Raw genomic sequence first — 21,604 nt, forward strand, 5'->3', positions numbered from 1 at the left:
TCAATGCAAGCTGGGTAAATGCTGTGTCAAATTTTCATTCAAAGCTGGTGAAATGCCTAATCAAGATTTGATCAAAGTTGATAAAAGAGTTATCTTGATAAAATGGTTTCTAGTTCTAACAAGTTTAAAAGTAAGTATCTTGCTACAGCTTAGCAACACAGAAAATCAATGTATCTGAATAGTTGATAACTCCATATGTACCCAACTACTTTGTGGCTTGTTTCTTATGAAGTTAATGCATAAAAACACTTACAATTCAGCATTTTTTGCTTATATTGGAGGAAGACAGAGGAAGAAGTGGAAATAAAGACAAGAAGCCATAGTAGTACAAGATCTACATGTTGGATAGTATAGTTGGTTTGGATGACAAATCCAGTCATGTAGAAAAATGAAAAAAAAAAAAGATGAAGGAGAAGCTGAACTCAGAGTATCAAATAGGGAGGTAAAGCAACAAACTAAGTATTTGAGTAATCTTAACATTACTTGTCTAGAGGAGGAAAAAAATGAATGCTTAGATCCATTGAAAACAAACAGGAAAAATAGGGGCAATTAGACAAGCATTTATAAATGCCTATTTAATAGATGAAAGGAATCATTGACAGAAACAGGGCTACTCTAGTTGATTATTAAAATAAAAGATAAAAATGTATTAAAGATAGCTTATCAAAAAATATATGTCCAAAAAAGCATGTGAAGTTGAAATTTATTTTTATGCAGGTATCAGAGCATCACATTCCTTTGCGTGTGAACAGTAATCACGAGGGAAGCTGTGCATGGGAACAAAATTACAAATTTGAGAAGTGACTTGAAAAAAGTAGCTCAAAGGAAAGCTGACTATTAGGTGCTGAGGAAATAAACTTGTGGAGAACACATTTCTCTTGCACTAGAACAACATTAAAAACAGTCATTATATCTCTTACAAAATATCCTACATCCTAAACCATCTCCTCACATAAATCTGGTGGATTCTAAAGATAACTTGGTGCTTGCCAAATTATAGTGTATATTTTATTAACAATGGAAAGAACCTTAAAACGTTAATGAGTAAATGCAAATTAAAGGAGATCCAACCACTATGAGAAAGCATTATAAACAAATTGTAAAAATATGTGATCTTGGCAAAGACAGGAGCCAAAACTTTTTAAAAAATATTTGGCAAACATACCTTCTAAAACATTTCAGAAACTTGCCTCATATTACGTACACATAAACACTAAGCATAGTTACTAAGTATAAAAAAGAGGGTTAAGAGGGTTCTGGTGTGTTAGTATGCTTCTTTTTCTGCATCCCTGTTTTTAATTTAGTTCTATGTAAATCTGTAATAACCTTGTGGGTTTCTTTCCTTCAGGTTGTTTAGAAGTGTCTGTTGCTTTATTTCTCTTCTGGTCTTCTGCTCAGTAGAGGGGTGAGAGGAAGAAAGGAACAGAGTCATATCAAGCACTAAGCATTTCTGTTAGCCATCAGAAACAAACTGTGTCTACACAGAAGAGGCTGTGCCTTTTGTACAGATAACTGTGACAGCAGGTCTTACTGGGGTACGGTAATAAAGCAGATGGAAGAAAAACAGCTGCAGATTCTTAACTCGTATAACAGAGCTGCTTGCTCATAAACAAAGGAAATGAGGCACTTGTTTGGATTGTGCCAGAATAAATTCGGAATGATTTGATTTACTTAGTTAATTTAGAAATTATCTTCAGAAGGGTGGGAAGAAAGAAACAAACTTGGATAAGCAGAAACTGCTTCATCTTTTTACGAAGTAGTCCAACGTATATTGAAACGGATCTTAAAATTCAGTAAAATATTAAATCATGGTTCCATTTCCACGGAACCTTTTTCTGTGGAGAAGAATTTGTAATGGTGCTGGTAAATTCACTTTCTAGATGGATAAGGTTTATCTAGTTCAAACCAAAATGGCTTCAGGACATGATTATGTATTGGTATAACAGATGTACTTGCATTCATTAAAATCAAATATGTGCTCAGCTTCTGGAAATTATGAGTCAACCAGTTCAATAAGAAGTAGTAAAGGAAAAATAAATCTTATTAGTAACTGGTTACATACTATAATTCTGACAAGTCTTCCTGCCAGGCCTTAGGACGTACCATTTTCAGCTCTCTTCTGTTGTCGATTTTCCCAACGCAGTCGCTCCCAGTACAGTACTTTTGCCTCAGCCATTCCACTAATGCATAGCGCCTTAGCTTACATTGCTGCAGGCATTTAAAAACACAAAAAAAAAGAGAGAGAGAAAGAAAAAGTATCGAATTGAAGCTTGAATTCAAACTTGAAAGGACTTCTTGTTTTATTTTATTTTACAAAGATGTTATCCCAAGAGTGTAATTTAATTTAGGGGTAATGGGTGCTGTTAGCTAATGTTGGTCTCTAAGTAATGTCTGTTCTGAAAATACTAGAAATTAAACAGTTAAAAGCAGTTGACTAATTGGTGTATCACGGGCTCCAAGGAGAGGACTCAGCAAAATGCTAGTGTCTAGGCTTTAGAAAAAATGTTCACAACTTTAGAAGTGTAAATGGAGTTCATGGTCTGCTTATAATTAGGAACCATGAAATAGAGTTTGGAAAGGCGTATATTCCCTCAGCTTGTTCAATTAATGTAGGTTTCTTACAGCATGCTACCTAAAGTTCTCCAAGAGGCAGATATCTTGATTGGGTAACTTGTACTGAACCTTTTAGCTAGCTTCCTATATTCCCAGTCAATATGCGTAATTGAATTGGGCAAGTCAGTCTCTTAAGTCCTTAAGTTCCCTTTAAATAAAACAAGTTGGCATGTTCCCTTTAAAAATAAAACAAAAAAAGGAGGTATAATTCTGACACTACTGATGTGCTACATCCTTCAGTATACCACCTCCAGGTGGTTTATGCAGGGATGCTATAGTATAGGAAGAAAAAATAAATGTTTTGTTGCCGTAGCACATTAGATCTCTTCTTCCATATATAGCTATACTGTGGTTACAGAAGAAAGAAGCATATGCATAAAGTAAAAGCAAATGCAATTTTTAATTGTCTTATATGCACAAGAGAAATACGGCATAGTGAACCTGAAGATAAAAATCTGGCTGGGACTGTCTTATTTCTAATTCCCCCTCTTTCTGTACCTTTAGGGCAGTAACGTGCTCAGTCTTTGAGTTATTTTTTTGTTATCAGAAAAATGAAGATAATAGCCACCTACCTGCCAGATGCTAAAGGGAACATTTTTGAAGGTTAAAGCGCACTACCTTTTCTATTAAAAATTCTTTCTTTATAGTGTTCTTATTTATCCAGAGTCTTGTGGGCACACATTATAACTGCACCAGGACTGTGCACTTGGAAAGCTTCTGCTGGTCTGCAGGAGGTTGCAGCAGGCTGTTCTCAGAAGGAAAGATACTGACCAGAAAGCATCCCCCTCAAAGTGAATTGAATATACTTTTCCTTACATTAACAAATAGCACTTAATTACTGATTTTACTAATGTGCTGGGTATTTTAAATGAACACAGAAGACCCCAAAATATGCTATAATCATCTGACAAATCCTGAAGCAACTTTACCAGTCTGTTCAACTGACTATGAAATAAGGCTTAGGTAGGTAGGAATGATGCCCAGTGAATTTTGTTGGTGAAAGTCTAAATTCTTCATAGAAAGAAATAGAAAAAAAACCCGTCACAGCAGTTGCTGCATCAGAACTGGTAGGAGGAAAAGGGTATTTTAAAGAATTGTCAGAATTTGCCTTGAAGAGTCAGGATTTATTCCAGGAACTAGAGAGGATTTTTTCCCCTACAAAGTAACTAAATGAAGTATTACCCAAAGGAAAATGCCACCTGTAGACTCAAATTCCTTGTCTAAGGTATAAGAAAGTGTTAAAGTGAGATACTGGGACTTACGACCACCTGGTTCCCTGTTGGAGTTGTCTACTAGGTTGCTGTAGGCCTTCTAAGAAAATGGCATAAAGATCAGTGCACATCAGTTTTCACAAAAGTTAAAAGAACAGTATTAGTCTGTGTCAGGCGCTTTTGATGTTAAGTATTTCAGGACTTCGAAGGAAGTTTCAAGACTCAAAAAACCTGGTTTTATGGATCTCCTAATCACTAAGGTATAATATTTTCTTCAGTAGATTTTTTAAAACTAATACCTTTATTTAGCTATGTCTTTAGATGTTTCAAAATGAAGATGTTTACCTGCAGAGGCGTTCACAGCTGTCAGATGTTCCCAAGTTGCTGAAAGGGGCTCAGATATGTGCATAAGTGACGTACGGGGCGGGGTCTGCTATATTCTGTACAAGCAGGAGCAGGGAATGTTGTGTAGGGCTTTGCACTAAAATATACAAAGAGGGGAAGGGTGGAAGTGTTCATCATTCTAAGCATTTGTTTTCCTTTATGGTATAAATACAGCTTCTGAATGGAGCTCTAATTCCTTTTGGTAAGAAGAAGAATCACTGTTGACATAGATAGCAGAAATCCACAGGAAAGGAAGACTTGCATGGAGCAGAATGTGTAATCTAAGAGACCCTGGACATAAGGCGTAAATAGAGGATAAAGACAGAAAATAAATTTAATTTAGGTTTTAAAGAAAAAGAGCTGCTTCTCTCCAGTGATTTGACCAGCAAGCTTAGCTGTTGTCAGACTATGGATCAATGTGGTGCAACCTCTAGAAGGATATTTAAAACCAAGCCATAAACAATATAATTCAGGAAATATGCTGAAAGTCAAACCTGGAATTATCTTCAGCGTGGGATGATTTGAAGTCAAAATACATGCAGGATCCAGGAGAACACTTAGAATTAATACAACACATACAAATGTTAGTATAGACCCTTTCATTATTCATTCCAATTCTTTATTAGTAGCTCTATCTTTCCTGCATTTTCATTGGGCTAAGCAAAATGATAACACATGCATTATTGAACCACTGAGTATTGCTTGCTGTTTTAATTAAATTACTGGATACACTTTGGCTTTCAATTAAATCCTCAGCTTCTGGGAGAAGTGTATTAGCCCTGGTGGCTGGCTCTAGAGAGAATTCTAGAAGTATTAATACTCGTCTAGTTCTTGTAAATGACAAACACTGTGCAAGGCCAGACACTAAATGCTCAGAGAGGTGTCACCCAACTGCCCTTTCTCAGAAGGCTTTGGAGATTTCTTTAAGATTTCACATACTCTCAAATCTAAATGTTCTGGGTAGAAAATAAATACTTCCTTATATGCTGGTATAGCCTATGAAAAATCGTATAAAGTAAGAGTACTACAATTTGCATTAGTGTTACCTATGATTATGGTTTACTTCTACTCTGCCAGGTGTCTGCTCTTGGACACTAGAATGTCTGTTTGGTATAATTCTGCATATCTTGTTTTTAGGATGTGGGAGAACAGATCCAGCAGGATATAACTTCATGAAACTAGGATTTATATGGTAGTTGCAGTGTTGTTTCAGTGTGTTCTCTGCCCTGCAAACACGGCAGTGAATGTTCCTTTTACAATTGTAGCGGTGATATTAATTCCTCCTGAATATATCATTGCCAGATCACATGATTCTTCCAAAAAGCAAACTCTCTTCATCTACCTGAAGTCTAAACTTTTAATTTTGAACGTAGCTTCTCTTCTCCTTCAATTTAGTCATACATTGGTGCTTACTCCTCTTGATGCTGCAAGCTGTTGAGGGCAAAATGGTTTCATTGAGAATTCTCATTTAACATGAGAATTAATCTGTAACCTTTTTTTGCTTTTGTGCCTCAACAATTGTCCAGATCTTTTGGGAAAAAAAAAATATTTCTTTCAGTTATATTGAGAAAGTATGTAACAAATTAAAATGCTGATTTCTGTGAAGCTGCATATATCACCACAGGTGAACTGACGTCCTACCCTAGTTCTGCAGATGTTTCACAGCAGCAGTAACCCACCATTTGTGCTAGCTGGGAGGTCAACCTGAACTGTCACAGCTACTGCTTGTGCCTGGCTGCTGTGCATTGCAACTTAGACAAAAAAATTGTGGACAGTGTATAAGGTTGGAAGGGGAGCCTGCAGGTGAAGTGTGTAGGTCAGTGACTTCTGAGGTATGAAGCAGTTTAGAAATGAGCATTGCATGCTGTATCCATGGAAGTAATCGTGTACCTAAGTTGCTCTGTTACTGCACTGTCTCCCATAGATGCTGGCATTAACTCATGAATCTGTAGTGAGGTGAAGAAGTTGTGATGTAGAAGTAGTTACTCTTATGTGCATGTATACTGAAGAGTAAGAAAAATGTTTGGTCCAAACTGAAAGATTTAAGTACTGTTGTTTTGTGGCACGTGGTGGAACTGAGATATGGTCCTTACTGAGACCTGCGGTATTTAGTAAGACCTGACCCACAGCAAACTGTTTTTAATTGCAGTTTACTATTACAAAGCAGGTATGCTGTACTTAACACTTTGATTCACTGAGGTGTCTTTAAAATTCAGAAATAATTTCCTGAAAACCTCAGTTCTGTTCCTGAAGATCCTCCCTACTTCTGTGGAGTTCGTATCCACTGGAGCAAAAGCAAGACTTGAATCTAGGAGAGTGCCATATCTGAATTTTTACCACTGCAAATACACTGTCTTCAAAGAACCAGGAGGAAACTTCTTCTTTTGAGTTGTTCTTCTTCTTAGTTCCAAGATTTATAAGTAGAATAGTGTCTTACAAAGAATCTCCTTAAAATTTTTTAATTGAAAAATACCCCTAAAAAATCAACAGGTATTCTGTGTCTTCGAGTGGTATAAATTCACTGTTCAAAATTTGTGTCACGTTTAATGTAGGGAAAAATAGTTTGACAGCTTTCTGTTCAAGTATAATAGTAAGATAAATAGGAAAGTGAATTTGAAATTAGCACAAATAGGGATTAGGTAGTATGTTTGCAGTCTCCACAGTGCAAAACCTGCTTTTCTGGCATACTCCCTAAAGCAGCTTCCCAGGCTTACGATCGTCAAGAAAACAGACAGAATACACTTTGAAACACAGGTTATACGTGACTAAACTTGGAAATACAAAGTCTTTGCCTTGCAGTCTAAATATTCTTGCAGAATCTTTAACCACATCTCTCCAGTAGTGGCTGTTAGAGGATTAGGATGATGTCATTTCTTCTTTCCAGTCATTTCCTGGGCAGTTTTTTTCACCCATAGCTTTTTTGTATCTAATACATGCTCATACATATTGCTTTACCCTCTTTGTGTTAGACAGTAAAATAGGGCAAGAAAGGAAGAGAAATCTTTGTTCCCTTCTTTTCTCCTAAGCATAAAACCAGTAGTACACGTAGGAAATGAATCTGCAGGATCTCATAAGCATCATGAATCTGAGACGTAAAATTTTATATAGTATTGCAGATGTCACAGAGTCGTGTACTTCTAGCATGAAACCTGAGGTAACAACTGACTTAAGAGCAGGGTGGAAATCCCAAGTGCAGTCCCAGGGATAGTTTGGCAGATTAACATTCTAAGGTGTTTTATACCACTTCTTTTCTTTTCCTCTTTCTGATTCAGTTATAGATCATTTTTGATAGTCATGAGTAAATATAGATGATCTATATAAAGAAGAAACTATTGAAAGTCAAGTTGCAATGATCATAGCAGATGGCTAGAAAAACAAGTTGATAAGAGAAGTACATTTCTTCCTACTGTGTGTTTCCTGAATCATTTGCAGCTATACTGTTTGTGAAAGAACGTGGAACTGACGTGCCTTGAGTGAGTTATTTTTAAGATATTGTGCATTAATATTTAGAGACTTCTAACTTGGAGCACTTAGAGAGGATACCATTTCCCATCCACTCTTCTTGGAGCAGAAATGATGGAAAGGACTGCCTCAAGCTGTGTTTTGTGGAGTTTGAAAAAATACATCTATTTGGTTAAAAAGCTTCACCATAATATCGCTTCCTCCCCTTTTGCCTTGGAAGGAATGGCAAGATTCCTAGCCAAGTTATTCTGAACTACTTAGCACTTAATCAAAGTCCATGACATCTTGCAAAGCTGGGAAAGGGAAACAGGAGAATAATTTAGCTTATGTGTTTCCAAAAGCTTGTTGCGATTTGGTTTGGTTTTATAGAAAATGTCAGTAAAATAGATTATTCCTTGAGTTTTGTAATGAAAGCTGTCAATGCCAATGCAGAGCATTCCCATCAGAAGAGATAATTAGAGTATGTGCAAGAATGGCACATGAGGTATCAGCAGGCTGGAATATTTCAGTACTGTAACATAAGACTGCATACAAGGTGAAATGGAAATTTTGCTGCGCTGGACACTGTTACTTCCTTCCATTGCTGGGTGTTCTTTTTGAACTATCTCCAAAATATATCGGGAAGAGTTATATTATATAGAAATCCAGAGTGTTTCCCGAGGTACTCGATGCACAAGTCTTTAGTATCCTGGCTTTGTATCTTGTTAGCTATTTGTTCTAATCCTGTATTCATTTCTTATCTATTCCATGTCTTGAAAAGGGAAAAAAATTATTTCCTTCCCAAGCATTTTTAATAGCTTGATTGTTAGTATCATTTACAACACATTAAGTTGTCTTTGCAGTTGGAAGGGATAAGGAAGATGCATAAACATTGTTTTGGGATTACTAGACACTTTTGGGGAATGATGTCCAATTACTCTGAGCAGTGCTGCAGCAGCATGTATCACTGCATGAACTAATCTTCTCTGCTGGTTGATCTGCTTGGTTTTGCCTCGTTGGAACATATCCTATAGATAAGTTCATCTTCTAAAGATATGTTAAAATCCATTCTTGCACAGAAGTCTGCATATAGACTCACACTTAACCTTGCTAGGTAGTACGGTGCTATTCTCATAACAGGGATCATTATATTTATTACAAATTTTATGTAACAATGTGATATTCTCCAGTAACATGTCAGAAGAGCCTGTGATCCCATGCCTTTCCAAGGATGTATCCCTGGGTAGCCGTGCCAGTGTACTGTGCTTCTCCATTGGTAGCTTGGAGAAATCCAGTTACTGGGCGTTTGTGCCATGTTCCAGACTTTCTTCTGATAACTTTCTGTTAACAAAGAGGAAAAAGAAATTTAATGAAATCAGGGACCTTCCAAAATTACAACTTGACTTTTGACTTGTGGATTATTGTGCCATTTAGTTGAATTGTTTCTCATGCTTCACATATCACTTTGTTGGTATTTTAGCAACTTTTTCAAAATTTGAAAACAGGGAGTTAAGAATTAAGTGTAGGTTTTAGTTGCAATATTTGCTCATTCCATGCTCTGGTCCAGTGCTCTTCAATGTAATGAGGAAAATGCAGTCATTTTTCACCGTCACCTTCGCACAGCAAACTCTAAGTCTGTGGCATTCTCTGGTCTTAAACCTGGAAGTTTATTTTGTTTTCTGTTCCCTCAAATTGCCTTTTCCCAGGAGATTCCTGAGGAATTATGAAAGCGACTTCGGAGTTGCTTGTGTGTGATCTTAGACTTCCTATGAATGATGGGGTTTTGCGTGTCCTATGCAAAAGACACATCTGCCTGGGTAGCAGTAAGGCAGAGGTGGCACACTGCTCTTTGGCTTTAGCCGTTTGTGCTCTGGTGATGAAATGGAAGTCAATTTTTGTAGTGTCCGGGATGCTTAGAAGAGCCCAAAGGTCTTGAGGCACTACATTATGGTTTTCCAAGAGAGTCCCAAGGAGTAGGTGATTCATTGTTTGTTTCTTACATCAGAAAACAGTGATTACAATGCTGTTGAGATATATCGTTACATTTGCTAGACTGAAATCTTCTATGCTTAGAGTGGAAGTCTGGCATGTTTTCTGGTTGATGACTAGGGTAAACTAACTTCAGTTGGCAGATGGATTCCCTTCTCCAGTGCTCTTTCCCCTAGCAGAAAGTTATTTATTTTGTCTGTTAGTTACAGTGTGCTAAAAGAAGCATTTCTGCACTGAAATCCTTTAAGGGAGATGACCTGTATTTGATATCTTCCCATAATGAACTTAAATGAACTCTTGTGGTGTATTTACTGTTATCTAACTTGCTTTATAACTGTAAAAGAAGAGTTCTCAGGAGAAAAGGTTTCACCTCTAAACCTGTGTTGATTTTAAGGATCAAAATAGAAATACATATAGTGACCTTCTGCCCCAGTGCACATCAGTTAAGAACGGAACTGTTGTAAAAACTGATGGTCTTGATATGACATCTTGATATGACATTAAATAAAACCTACAAAAATACATCTTCCAATCTTTAAAATGACTTCAGCAGCAGCGGCTTGGAGCAATGATGGGACTAAAGATCTGAAGTCTCTTTTGGAAATCAGACTTCCAGAAGATCCCCATTGCTCATTCAACAAAAATACCCCCCACCCTAAGAACAGTCAATATATGCAAAACTGTCTTCAGTAGTGTTCAAAATGTGGTTGGGTATTCTTTCACTAGATGAGTTCTAATTAGCAGTACATATTTAAATAGATAGATGAATAACAGGTTTAGATCATTAGTTACCGAAATTAGAAAAGCTTTTGCCATAGACTGCAAAAATTAAAATCTCCTGCCATTCTTTGTGGAAAGTTATTAAAATTCTGTTCAAGAATGCGTAAGGAAATACTTGACAAACAGAAAAAATAAACAGTATGTTTCATCTGGAATAAAAATAGCGTACGGTACAGCTTTTCCTACATGAAAACAGGTGCTCTAAAAAAAAAAAAGTAAAGGTATGGCAAAGCACAAAATAGACTGTATTGGGGAAGTGGCAAAGTAGAAAGGAATATCATGAAGCTGCACTGGTCTTCAAAAGGGAGGAGGCTTTGTAGAAAGTGAGGAAATGGGGCAATTGAAAGGTCATGTTCAAAAATTATATGCCATGTTGTCTATATGTTTTTTAGTAGATTTATGGAATTGTCTAAACAGTATTGCTGAAGTTGTATTAAAGATTGCATACGTGTTCAAGATTTCTTTTAGATAACAATCAATAGCATTTCTACACATATTTGTTAATCATATGGAGAGGTTCTGTAAAACCATTGCATTTGAAACCGTTTTTTACCTACAAGAGACTGAAATTACTTCAGCCCAGTCCCTGTCTGCAGGGTTTCTTGCATCTGCTTCTTACACATCCATTCCAGATAAGATGACAAACTTGATTTTTGAGCTCATCTAGTCAGGTATTTATGTATTCGTGTGCCTGCAGTGGATGTTGGTTCAGTCATTTGAAGTCTTACTTCAAGAAGAAAGGACACCTTCAGTCCTTGCTTTCTGTAAGAGAGAATTGAGTGAAATGCCTGTCAGGATTGAAACTATAGTCCAAGGATGTTTTCATTTTATAAATCAGATCTTGAATTTCTGGCACCTCAAGAAAGATACTTGTCACATTTGAGTGTGGTATGACCCTGATCGAGATTGAAGTGGAGGCAATGATCACAAGGGCCAAGATACATATCAATTCAATCTGCATCTTTCCATCCGTATTTTTGAATCACATATACCAATACAGAATACTTGTCTTTTTTACTTTGTTCCTAGAACTGGCTTTCAAAGCCAGCCACAAATAAAAGGCATGTCTTTTCATAGACAGTGCTATTGAAACAAAGAGCAAAGATAAATCATTTTTTCTTGGCTTTTTTTTTTTAATAATGCCATGTGTGATACTTTTTCCTATCTGTTTTCTTAACAGTCATGCTAACATAAAGGTAGCCTGTTGTTCTCCTCTACAATTGATATTTTATAGTCCAGGAGCTTGAAATACTTTACACTTTTTTTTTTTTAATATGTTTATATAGATAGATACAGATATCTGCACAAACACATATATTCCATCATTTACTCATATTTATCCTTTTCCATCTCTCAAATATGATCATTTTGTGGTTTAAACATCTTTTGAGCATTCAAGGAGCAGCAGTAATGTGTAAAGCATTCTGTGAGAGGCTGAATGATGTTCTTTGCATCATCAAGCAGGAAAAATATTGCAGTATAGGTGCTATCATACTTCATTTCATATACAGTGGACTACATGAACCCTGTAACTGTGTGACTCTCTTTCCTGCTATATCATCTTAATACTGCTTATCCCTATGTAACAATCATTTTAGAGGTAGGAAATCTGAGGCAATTTCTTTACTGTTATAAAGTATTGGGGCCAAGTAAGTAAAAAGCTGATTTTTCTTTGAAGACTAGAAGGAAGTGGATACTGAACTTGCCCTCCTCACCTGTAGAAAAAAGTATTGGCACGTGTTTCTGAATCACATGCTTACTGGAAAACTGAATAACATTGACTAGCTTTAGACAAAGCAACAATAACCTGCATCTTCTCAGCTACAGAGTAAGATGATGTGGCGTGACATCTCCCTATGTCAAATACCTGTTCACCTGCTTTGCTTAGTGTCAGAACAGTTCATGAAGAGAAGCTTCTGAGAACTGGAATAGTAGGGGAGCAGTGACCTCTCCTGCAATTGCTGCCAACTTGGAGTGCTGGCAGTAAGGAGAAAACAACATCCTTAGTTTTAAGACTTCTGACCTGAATGCCTGCTTGGGAGCTAAATCTGAAATACCATAGACATGAATGTCATAAATGACAACCAACTCCACATAAAGTAGAAAATATTTCAGTGGAGGTGATCAGGTTTTTAAAAAAAAACATCGGCTTTGTTACTGTGTGTACCTAGTTTAGGCAATTTTGAGGACTTCCTCTGTTAGATGAGAGGGTGGCAAAAACCCCAAACCGAATACAACGTGAGCTTTGATACTGTGTTGATAAACGCTCGAGAAAATCCAGTAAATAAGCAGATATTTACTAATACCCTGTAAGGAAGATAAGTGAAAACTTAAAGTTGGCATTAATTTTTGAGGACTGAGTAACCACCCAGTAGGTGAGCCTTCACTGCTGATCCAGGTAAGATCCTGCCACTTTAACCAATTCCCTAACTGTCCTTCTTTTTTTCTCCCTTTCCACGGTAGGTTATGTGTTCTGTATGTTACATCGCCTTCCTGAACAACACGACTGCACATTTGACCACATGGGACGTGGGCGCGAGGAAGCCATTATGAAAATGGTGAAACTGGATCGGAAAGTAGGGAGATCTTGCCAACGCATCGGCGAAGGATGTTCCTGAGTGCAAGACTGCAACCAAATGCTGTTCTCTTAGTTCACTAATGTTAGCCTTATTTAGGACAAAGTCAGCCAGACACCTTGTACTAGGCAAGTTTCAGACTACAGCCAATCAGTTTCCTTTCTTTAGCCAACCATCCTGGTACTGTAGTTTAGGGGTTGATGGTGGTTGAAATTGATTTCTGGCTGGTTACTAAGGTGCCTGCTAGCTACCGAATAAAAAATAAAACAGGAAGAAATATTATTTTTGAGCATGGCTAGTGGATTTAAACAAAACAAGAAAAATCCAAAGGCTTCTGGTTTTGCTGGAGTCACTCTAAAAGCCTTACGCTGGAACCTTTCCAGCTGCAGAGTTAAAACAAATAGTTGTACAGAAGCTGGTGTAAAAGTTGGGTATGCACATGGCTTTCGGACAAACTGTTTAATGTGCAGCCTTTCACCTCTTCACTGCTAGTGAATCCTGAGGAGGTGAAATACTTCTAAGAGCAGCAACTGCAGCTGCTAAGCCCAGAAGACCTGACTGGTCACTCGTGCCTTCATCGCGTGTGGCTTTTGAGTTAGGCAGTGTCACCAGCATCAGGGATTCTGTTGGGGTAGGAACATCTTTCTGGTTCTTCCCAGGAAGCCAAAAAGAAAGGGGGACAGAGATTCTTATGAAAATTTTTTATATCTATCTTACTATAAAGAACCTATCAGGTTTGGTTTTTTCCTTTCTTCTCAGTTAAATTATGATCTCACTTTAAAGCCAACTCCATCCCAGAGCAGTATATGGTGCATACATTTTACATGGCATCAACAGCGATTCTACGAGTTGTGTGAACAGATTCCACATACCTTGAGCAGTGCAGCCATTCCCACCGGCTGAGACCTGATTGGCTTTTGTTTGCCTTTTGCTAAGTGCAGGTATCTGATAATTGATCAAATAAGGCTAATTCACAGCACAGTAGCCATGGCTGGATTCTACAGACTGACTTTCTGTAGCTAGACTTATATATTGGGGAAAAATAAAAAGGACATTTTGTAGCAAATGGAATTCAGTAACAGTATTGGGGAACAACCAGTAAAACACCCTTTATCAGATTGAGCTTGTGTTCCTGACTTCCAGAGCGTCAATGAGATAATCAAATGGGCTCTATCAGCCCCGTTTCTATGCAGCTGAACGCACTCATGAAAAACTCTGCCCACATCTATTGCAAAGCAAGTATAGCAAGTGAATGTGAAAAGCATTACGTGGAGTAGAATGTTTTGGATCTGTTTAGACCTGTGGTTCTGCGTTACAGTATGTCACGTTGAGCTGAGCTGAACTGAATTGCACCAGTCTTGTCAGTTGGGAAACAAAATAAACAACCATAATCATCAGCCTGTCTCCTGCTGCACACAGGGTTGATGCAGGTAAAAAAGATTTGTACCGATGTGGCCCAGCTTAATCCTGAGTGAATTTAGCTTCTCAGTCTATTAGTAAGGTATTAACAATCAGGTACATCAGTAAGAGAACCTGAGAGAGGGAAGGATTTTGTCTCATCTTCAAATACAGGGCAGATATAAAATATCAGAGGGGTGAAGTAACATGTCACTTGAAAAACCCCAGCGTTTTGGGAGTAAGCTTGTGCGAGTCATCCTCCATTCTACTTGTTACAGGTAACTAACTCCTTATAGGCTAAATTATATTGTTACTTTCGTAGCCAGCTAGGAGCATTTAACAAGGAGGCAACTAATTTAATAAGAAAAAAGGAGTATATATATATATGTCTCTCCACACACATGCTCAGCATCTGACTGTATCAGCGTTAATTAACCATGAAATAAATCAGAAGTGTCCCATCATTATAAAATGCAAGCTATCCGAAAGGCAAGCTGTTTCTTTTATTATTGTTATTATTCAAGAATATTAAACCAGCAGCAAAACCTTCTGTAATGTGCTGCGTTTTCAGGAAATGGTCCTGGTGAGAGGGACTGTCCAAGGATATTATTTACATTTGCCGTGAGGAATATTAAAAAAAACATGGATTTTGGTGGCTGCTGTGATACGCACTTTCTTTTCCTACAAAATCCAACCATAGCATTTGATGGGCATTCTGATTGATACACAAGACTTTTTGCATTAATACTGAAGATGCTATTTTGTTCTTCCTTAATATCCTCTTTAATCTCGTTACAAGTGCACAAATGTTTTCAAGGTGGCTCTTGAGAGAACACTACTTTAAGTTCATGTGAATTATGGACAATGTTCACTTTAAACAAAGAAGTTGGGGAGGGGGTTGTTCCTTTGCAGTATCTGTTCTGTGAAGTTTGTTAAACGTAAAGAAAGCTTAAGTTCTTGTATCTTAAAAGAAGATCTTATTTAACCCTTTTGTGTTCTAGATTTACTCACACATGTAGCCTAGAGCTCAGTTTTAGTTTAACATTGTGAAATTATTAAAAGAATCTTGTAACTTTATTCTTTTTCCTCCTGCTAAAATAATTAAACCAATCAGATTAAAGTTTGAATTCCTTTCTGCCTATTCCAACAGGTCTTGCTATTTTGCACCATTTCTGCTGCAAGTTCATGTAAGAAATATGAATAGGGAAAACATCAACATTAGGCCAAGGACTTTAGGCTGATTTTACAACTGGTCAAAGATGGACAGTATTTTCTGCCAGTTTGAAAGGGAAGGATAATATTTCTGCTGGGTTCAAGCTTAGTGATTTCATTTGTAAGCAAATCTGGCTAAATCTACAGTAGCCTGAGTATTGGTCAATTTAATTTTGAGGTTAGATACAGTAATCAAATGAACAAGTTGTTTGTAGTCTTAAATTAAACGTGTACTCTCATTAGCATCTAAGTTCTAAAGTCTTAAATGTTTTTTCTTGCATTTTGACAACTTCTGCACTGAGAGCAGATGTATTCCAAATCATAATCGGCTGTATTCAGAAAGGATAAGCAGAGGAATAACTACTGTCATTTAGATGCTAGAAACACAAGACTAATTAAACAACAATGTATCGTATTAGAGGGAGAGAGAATTTGAAGGTGATTTTGGAATTGAAGTTGTGCTGATTCATGGGACACGTGCACCCGTTTTTTTCCTCAAGTCAGTATGGTACTTTCAGTTATAAAATTATAAAACTGTGTGTGGATCTTGAACAAGATGGCTGTGTTACAGTAAAGGTAAGTTACCTGAAACAGCTCTGCCTTTTCATCAAGTTTCAAACCTATAGGTGGATGTGGGCCAAGGCTTTGAGGAAAAATAAGAATTCCCCATGAAGGTTGCTATGCCAGAGTCTGTCCTTCATTGCACCGTTTTTCTGTTTTGAAGCAGTTTAGTGTCTTGAAGAAGCAAGGTAACTGTACGATGCCGTACCTAAGAACATAAACTGCTCTTCACTAGTGCACAGGCAACACCTTGAAGACAGTCATGGTGCAGTTTCAGCAGTCGAAAAGTAACAGTGACTGTTTTTACTCCACGGAAGGTGATAAATACATTCAAAACTTGAATTAGCGTATCTCCCTTCTTTTGGACAAGTTGTCTTGAACACCGTGTCCTGTTTATATTTAAGTTTGTACTCATTGTGGCGTTCAGTGCATTCTGCTATCGTAGCAATTCCTCCTGTGGCTATACGCCAACTTAGGTATAAATCTCTAAGGGATAAAAGCACTTCTTTTTTCAGAAAACTGATACTAATGATGTCGTAAACGTAGTGGTTTTATAACAGATTCCAAAAAATGCATCAGTGGAATAATTGACAGCACCTATGTCACAGTTGATGTGTACGCAGATAAGTGCCCAGACAAATGAATTAACATTCTCTCTGTCATAGTGTAGTTAGTGAAATTGGCAGTCATTGGTGGAACAGCAGAGCAAAAGTTTATTGAAGCACTCCCTTAATGTCACAATGAGATTGTAGCAAATTCACACTGGAAATACTTTTGTATGCTCCTGGGAACTTTTATACCTAGAAAACAAATGGAAACATTCAAGACAACACTATGTAAAATGAACTGCTACCAGATGTTTGTTTTATCACTCAAATACCTGATTAGAATTCCACACGCGGATCAGAAACAGTACAAGCAGTACTAAGCTGTGGCTCAACACAAAACCTGATACAACAGAAGCTGCTGTGTAAGGATACAGTTGTAGTATAACCAATTCATTATCTTATGCTTAGCTAAGGCTGTGGCTCTACATAACTTCGCTACATGAAGGGCCACATTGGAAAAACAGTGTGTAAGATTAAACTGTTTAGAAGTCTTCACAGTGCACATTTTACATGGTGAACTGATGCAATAATGGACTTCATCTCTCACTATCAGCAGCTTTTCCAGGAGAAAAAAACTTCAATGCTGCTGGTAAGAGCCACTCTTAAATAACAGTTATCAAAGATAGCAGTGAGAAGGACATATTTCTCTTTCTCTTCCCTGTCTTCGTTCATTTTTCCTTTTTGTTGAGGCAGTCAGCATGTGCAGCTGGGCATTTGAAAATAGTTCTGCTTTAATGTTGCTCTTTGATTCTTTCAGTACTCACCACAGGAAAAAAGCATCAACTTTGTTCTTCTTGCAAGCCCCTGCACGTTAGTTCAAGCAGATTAAAATACGGATGTTGGTCTTCAGAAATTGTAACCTCTTTGTGTATTTTGCTACGGTGATAAGCTGTTTCTTCAGTTAACTGAAACTTAATGCAGACATGATATACTTGTTCTGGATGTTAGGCTATGGGTTTTTGAACTTGAATTCTGTGATGCTCTTCATATACGCTTTCCCACAAACTCTGTATGCCTTGTCTTCCAATCTGAAGTTGAGCTAGGAGGAAAGAAGGCATAAAAGCAGGATGCAGAGGATGTAATTTGACATCTACCTTCCTCTTCAAGTCAACTCAGATCAATAAATGGTAAAGAGGCGGATAATTACTTGCCAAACAGCACCAACTGTCTTGACTTGGTAGTACAGGAAACCTTTGCTTTATCTTTGTGAATACACCTGTGTAGAATTTGTCTGAGTCAATTCTGCAATGTTTGTAACATGCAAGGAAATGAAACAGGACTGTCATAATTAGAAAACATTTTGATGGATTATTTAGTAATAACTACATATTTTGCTACAGGACCTTCCTATTTTGCAATATGCTGCTCTTTTCTTTGGAAGAAAAACAAGCAGAACTTCCTAAGACTAACTGCAAATAAGTTCAAATTCTATACATGCATCTGATGCATTAGGGAAAGATTACTGAAATAATATGTAGTTTTTAAAGATGGTGACTGCATCTTCTAACAAAAGGGGCTTGTTCTTCAGATAGCAAGTGTTGATGGCAACGGTTTAACCATAAGCAGAATGTTCCTTTCTGCTAGGTTTGCAAAGCTAATAACATACAAGAGTATGCTGTGAGTTAAGTTGTAGCACGTGCAGTGACTGTAATTAATGAGAATAAAATTATAGAGACTCTCGTTGGTTGGCTCTCCCTTCACATAAAAGGACAGAAGATGGAACCCGCTATTTCCTGGTCACTTAGTCCCTTTTATTTTCTGAGTTGCAGAGGATACTTTCCCTCACCTACCAGTTGTGCTCGAGGAGGATGGAAAACCACATTCTAGTAAGTTCTCAACACTTCAGCGTTTTTTGAAAAGTGAAAAAGAAGTTGACATCTCTGAAAGCGAAGTGTTGAAGTCGTCCACTGTATCAGGGATGCAAGGAGCTCTCTTTAAGGTTCTCAGAACACTGCAAAATACTGGTGTATTTTCCTTCTCTTGAATTGTTCAGGGTCTCTGATGCAAAGTAGCAATCCTTAAAAGAAAAAAATAAAAATAAAAAAAGGTATGGCATTATTTTATCTTTTGAAAGGAAGGCCTGCATGATCAGCACTTCTGCATTAAGAAGCTAAATGAAAGGTTCATTGGTAACTCCTGAAACGCTTAGTCTCATCTCTCAACTTTTTAAAGAAGCAAATAAATGTAAGACTATTAGGGGAGAATCTGAGCCCGCTGCTTGATAAGCTAAATTCAGAGTTTGTTCTTCATTCTAGCAATAGTTGACTACTTTTTCCCTTCTCCCTTTCTTCTTCTCTGGCGTTTAACGTGTACAACACTTACTTAGATTCCCGAGAGTTTTAGCTTGACTAGTTTCTGGAGATAAGACATCTTAACATGCTACATTTGGCAGCAGCATGAGGAAGATGATGAGCTCTAAGAATGAGTTAAATTTTAACTTAACCACTGTTGACTAGCACAGCCGTTCTTGTCCACACTAGTTTTAAAATCATGGCTAGCTACAAATGTTCTAACAGATCCATCTCTATCAGCTTTGCATGAATCTCGCTCCTTTGGATTGTCTGTCACATGCGCAGCAGCCAGAGGTTTTACTTGCATTCTGTCTGTACGCAGACTTTCCCCTTCATCCTTACTCCCCACCCCCAGCCATGTTGATAAAGATTTAAATACTAATCGCGTAGGCAGAGGTTAGTTACATACTCGATAGCTATCTTCAAGTCACACTGCACACCCCTTGTTTTTTCTAATTTTGGATGTTTTGTCTCAGGTCTTGTCAAAAATAATAGTTCCAAATGGATCTTTCACATACACTCGCACAAATCTCCTGAGACATCAAGTGGCTGAAGCAGAGTTATACTGCTGGGCTAAAACCAGCTCTCACTTTCTGCACTCACATATATATAATCAGTCCTTGTCTGGCTTGTCTGGAGGGGTGAATGCATGCGTGTCTGTAGGTGTAGGATCAGCTAAGTGATGCTGACTGTATTCCAGCTGCTACCTTAATAGCAATACTTTGCCTCTGTTTGAGGCAGCAACTCCTGCTAAATTAGTGGGAGCAGGGAAATACATGCTATTTGAAACTTATTATCCAATACCTCTGACAGCCTCTGTTCTAGTACCCATGCAGGCCTTCATTTCTCTACCCCCCGGACTCTGTTTGCTGTGATTTCCATGGGCTTTCTCCATGATCCCTTTTGCAAATTCTCCCTCATCAACCCACCCCCCAAATAGTCATATTCAAAGACAGAGTCTATGTGAAGACAACATAACAGTACAGATGATCCCATCTAAAGGTATTGAGGCTTGTGTTGCCAGCAGCTGTTGCCATCTGTAAGGAAAATGTTATTTTTCAGTTTGAAATGACTACTGCTGTTTAATATTAATGAAATTCCTTCAGCTGTCTCAATACACTGCAACAAATAATATTAAGGCTAAGCTGTACTTCCAGTTTAAACCCCTTTCTTCATTGCTCAACTTTCTCTATGGACTTTCTCCATACAAGGAACCTTAAGGCTATCTGGATACCACAGCCCCTAGAGGTATACAAGCCATGTTTAATAGTACCTCTACAGGTACTGAATACCCATCCAGACCAAGAATAAAAAATGTTGTCTTTTTTCTGGCTTTAATTCTTTCTATTATTAACCCAATGTTGTTATTCTGTGGAAAAAATATAAAGTTATCACTCATTTGCCAAGTAATGCTAAATGTTTATCAATCGCACTGATTGATATAAAATTATTAGCACGTGGCTGATACTATGGGTTTGTTTGATTTTGTTTCATCGAGCTTTTGTGAAGGCAGTTTTCAACTGTTACAACTACTGAAACATGCAGATTTGATTGACGTAGAAACCATGGATCAAGTAGACCCAAGTCAAGCTTCTTACATAAATCAGAACCGGTTCCTTGCCTTTGCTGTTCTTAATCTGGATAATAAGATAAAGCCAATTATGCTGCCTCAGCTGCATGACATGCAAGCTGTCCGCTGGCTTGGCAGCTGCAGTGACACTCTGCACTGTTATCCCAAGCCCTGGAAGATCTCAAGCTTCACAGAAGCTATCAGCCATGAGTCCTTGAAGGCAATCAAGTTGTATATTGTACCTGCTCTTTCTAACCACGTTTGTTGTGTGAAACAATAAAATTGTTTATAAAGAGATATAATGTATTAAACAAGACAGTGCTAATCTTGAAGTGATTGAATTGTGCTTTCTGGGGTGGCTTCCTTTTATCAACCTTTGGTTGGCAGCAAAAATGCAGGGAAGGAAATTCAACAGCCTGTAGAACTGAAATCACTCCACAGGAACTCAAACAAGGGTTAGGCTCTGTGCAGACTGCCTACATCCAGCAAGGCAGAAAAATCAATGCAGTCCTTAACCATTTATTTCACAGCAGCCCTGTCACTTAGCAGCAACATGCATCTGTTTTCCTTAGTCAACATTCAGCACCTTTCTAGAGTAAAGGCAAGAAGCAGTTATTTTGAGAACAGTTTAAGGAGGAAATATGTCAGATAGAGCTAAGTATCTACTATAAGGATTACATTGCTTTGTGTAAAATGTACCAAAACAGGATTCTAATACTGAAATGTGTTTTGAATACAACACTGCATTTCTTTTTTCTCAGAAAGTACTATGGGAGCTGAGATTGGGGCATTAACAGAAAGAACAAAAGGCAATAGGCTTCCCACACCGTGTAATTCTTCACAGTAAGACAGTCTGACCCTTGCTATTCTTGCTGTTTATGGATTTCTTCATGTAATTTTCTGTTTGAGAGAGCTTAACTGTGAACTACAGTTTGTGGGTGCTGTGTAATTCCATTACTAGATAACTGCT

General features: G+C 37.6%; 1 protein-coding gene across 1 annotated transcript in view; it reads left to right on the forward strand.

The window, feature by feature from the left end:
* ZFAND3 (zinc finger AN1-type containing 3) overlaps positions 1 to 20,966 on the forward strand; it is a 149,018-nt gene extending 128,052 nt beyond the window's left edge. The window contains exon 7 of the mRNA XM_069852589.1: positions 12,882 to 20,966. Coding sequence (XP_069708690.1) covers positions 12,882 to 13,036 — 155 coding nt within the window. The 3' untranslated portion in view covers positions 13,037 to 20,966. The remainder of the gene's footprint in view (positions 1 to 12,881) is intronic.
* The last annotated feature ends 638 nt before the right edge of the window (positions 20,967 to 21,604 follow it).

The sequence above is a fragment of the Phaenicophaeus curvirostris genome, chromosome 2 (genome assembly GCF_032191515.1).
Source record: "Phaenicophaeus curvirostris isolate KB17595 chromosome 2, BPBGC_Pcur_1.0, whole genome shotgun sequence".
Taxonomy (NCBI): Eukaryota; Metazoa; Chordata; class Aves; order Cuculiformes; family Cuculidae; genus Phaenicophaeus; species Phaenicophaeus curvirostris.